This window comes from Triticum aestivum, chromosome 2D, assembly GCF_018294505.1.
Source record: "Triticum aestivum cultivar Chinese Spring chromosome 2D, IWGSC CS RefSeq v2.1, whole genome shotgun sequence".
Lineage (NCBI taxonomy): Eukaryota > Viridiplantae > Streptophyta > Magnoliopsida > Poales > Poaceae > Triticum > Triticum aestivum.
The window spans coordinates 83,814,216-83,815,632 of NC_057799.1; the positions used below are offsets into that span (position 1 = coordinate 83,814,216).

General features: G+C 48.0%; 1 protein-coding gene across 1 annotated transcript in view; it reads right to left on the minus strand.

The window, feature by feature from the left end:
• Nucleotides 1-1,097: 1,097 nt before the first annotated feature.
• Nucleotides 1,098-1,417, minus strand: part of LOC123055678 (tau-cadinol synthase-like) — a 14,496-nt gene continuing 14,176 nt past the window's right edge. Inside the window, exon 6 of the mRNA XM_044479588.1 lies at nt 1,098-1,391. Within this exon, the coding sequence (XP_044335523.1) occupies nt 1,098-1,391 (294 nt within the window). The remainder of the gene's footprint in view (nt 1,392-1,417) is intronic.

Sequence of the window (1,417 nt, forward strand, 5' to 3'; positions counted from 1 at the left end):
ATCCTTTCAAGCGCGATGTTTAGGATCCTCGTGTTAGTGATCCCAAGGCCTCCCAAGGCTTTGGGTCAACACACCCACGCCCATTTAACCATATGGTACTTGCGATTAGGGTCCGTTCCTTCCCAAAAGAATTTGGCCCGAGGTGTGTCCATCTTGGCGTGTACCCCTTCCGCCAACAAAAAGAGGCCCATGGCAAACATGGGCAAGGATGAAAGGCTCGAGTTGGTGAGAACGAGCCTTGCAGCCTTCGAGAGGAATTTACCTCTCCAAGGGCAAACCCTACCCCCTGACTTTGGCACATAGAGGTTCCCAATCCTTAATCGTGGGCCGTTTTGTGTCCACTGGGAGGCCAAGGTACGTAAACGGGAAATTACCCACTTTGCAGTTGAGCAAATCGGCTATACGTCGACCCTCCTCTGGCTCTACCCCCAAGTAGAGCACCTCGCAGTTGTGGAAATTAATTTTGAGACCTGACATAAGCTCAAAGCTGAGAAGAATCGCCCTGACCGTGGCAATACTATGGTGGTCCGGACGAAACATCAGCAGCGTGTCATCCGCGTACTGAAGGTGCGTCACTCCTCCTGGAATGAGGTGGCCGACCAACCCTTTGATATGGCCTGCCGCGGCCGCTTTGCTAAGCATAGCGGACAGCAGGTGCATGGGTGGGGTGAGAGGCCCAGCAAGCCAAATTTGACTGAGATCAGTTGATTTTTGCAACGGACCACACTAAAAAACAAATAAATTGATGTGTCATCGCCTCATTGGACAGAAAAATTGACTTGGACTGAAATAAAAATCAGTCAACTGATGATTAGACAGCCCCTTTACATTTAATTCATAGTATTGTCCACAAAGTACACACACCAATTGATGCATGGTAAGCCTGATAAGAAAACTAAAGCTACGTTTTGTTGCATTTCAAGTAATACTAGCAAATAATGCAAGCCTTATTTCATACATAGTAAAATTTCACAAAGATAATGATCAAGCAAAGGTGCAGCAGAATGGGAGTGTCCGGATACATCTTTTGTTTGCACGGGGTAGTTGGCGCTTCTGTCGGTGGATGATTTCATGAACAGGCATGTACCGCATAATGTCTAGAGCTTGATAGGATTGACAAACAGTCGCTTAATCGTCCCCTCAAGACGGCTGCTAAACGTAAAGGCATCTGTCTTGTTATCATACATGAACGGCATGCTGATCGTTATATTTGCGACTCGCTGCACCGCCGGAAGCAGCAGCTCAGGGAGCTCAAAGTGTGCTTGGTTCGTAGTCTTCCATGCGTCTTCGATCAGAGAACCTATCTTGGCAATGGCGACCTCACTCGCCACGCCCTGCTCACTGATGTAACATTCCACGGAGCTGGCCACATCATTTTTGTTCTTCCCACGCTGTGAACAAACAAACAAATGCTCTC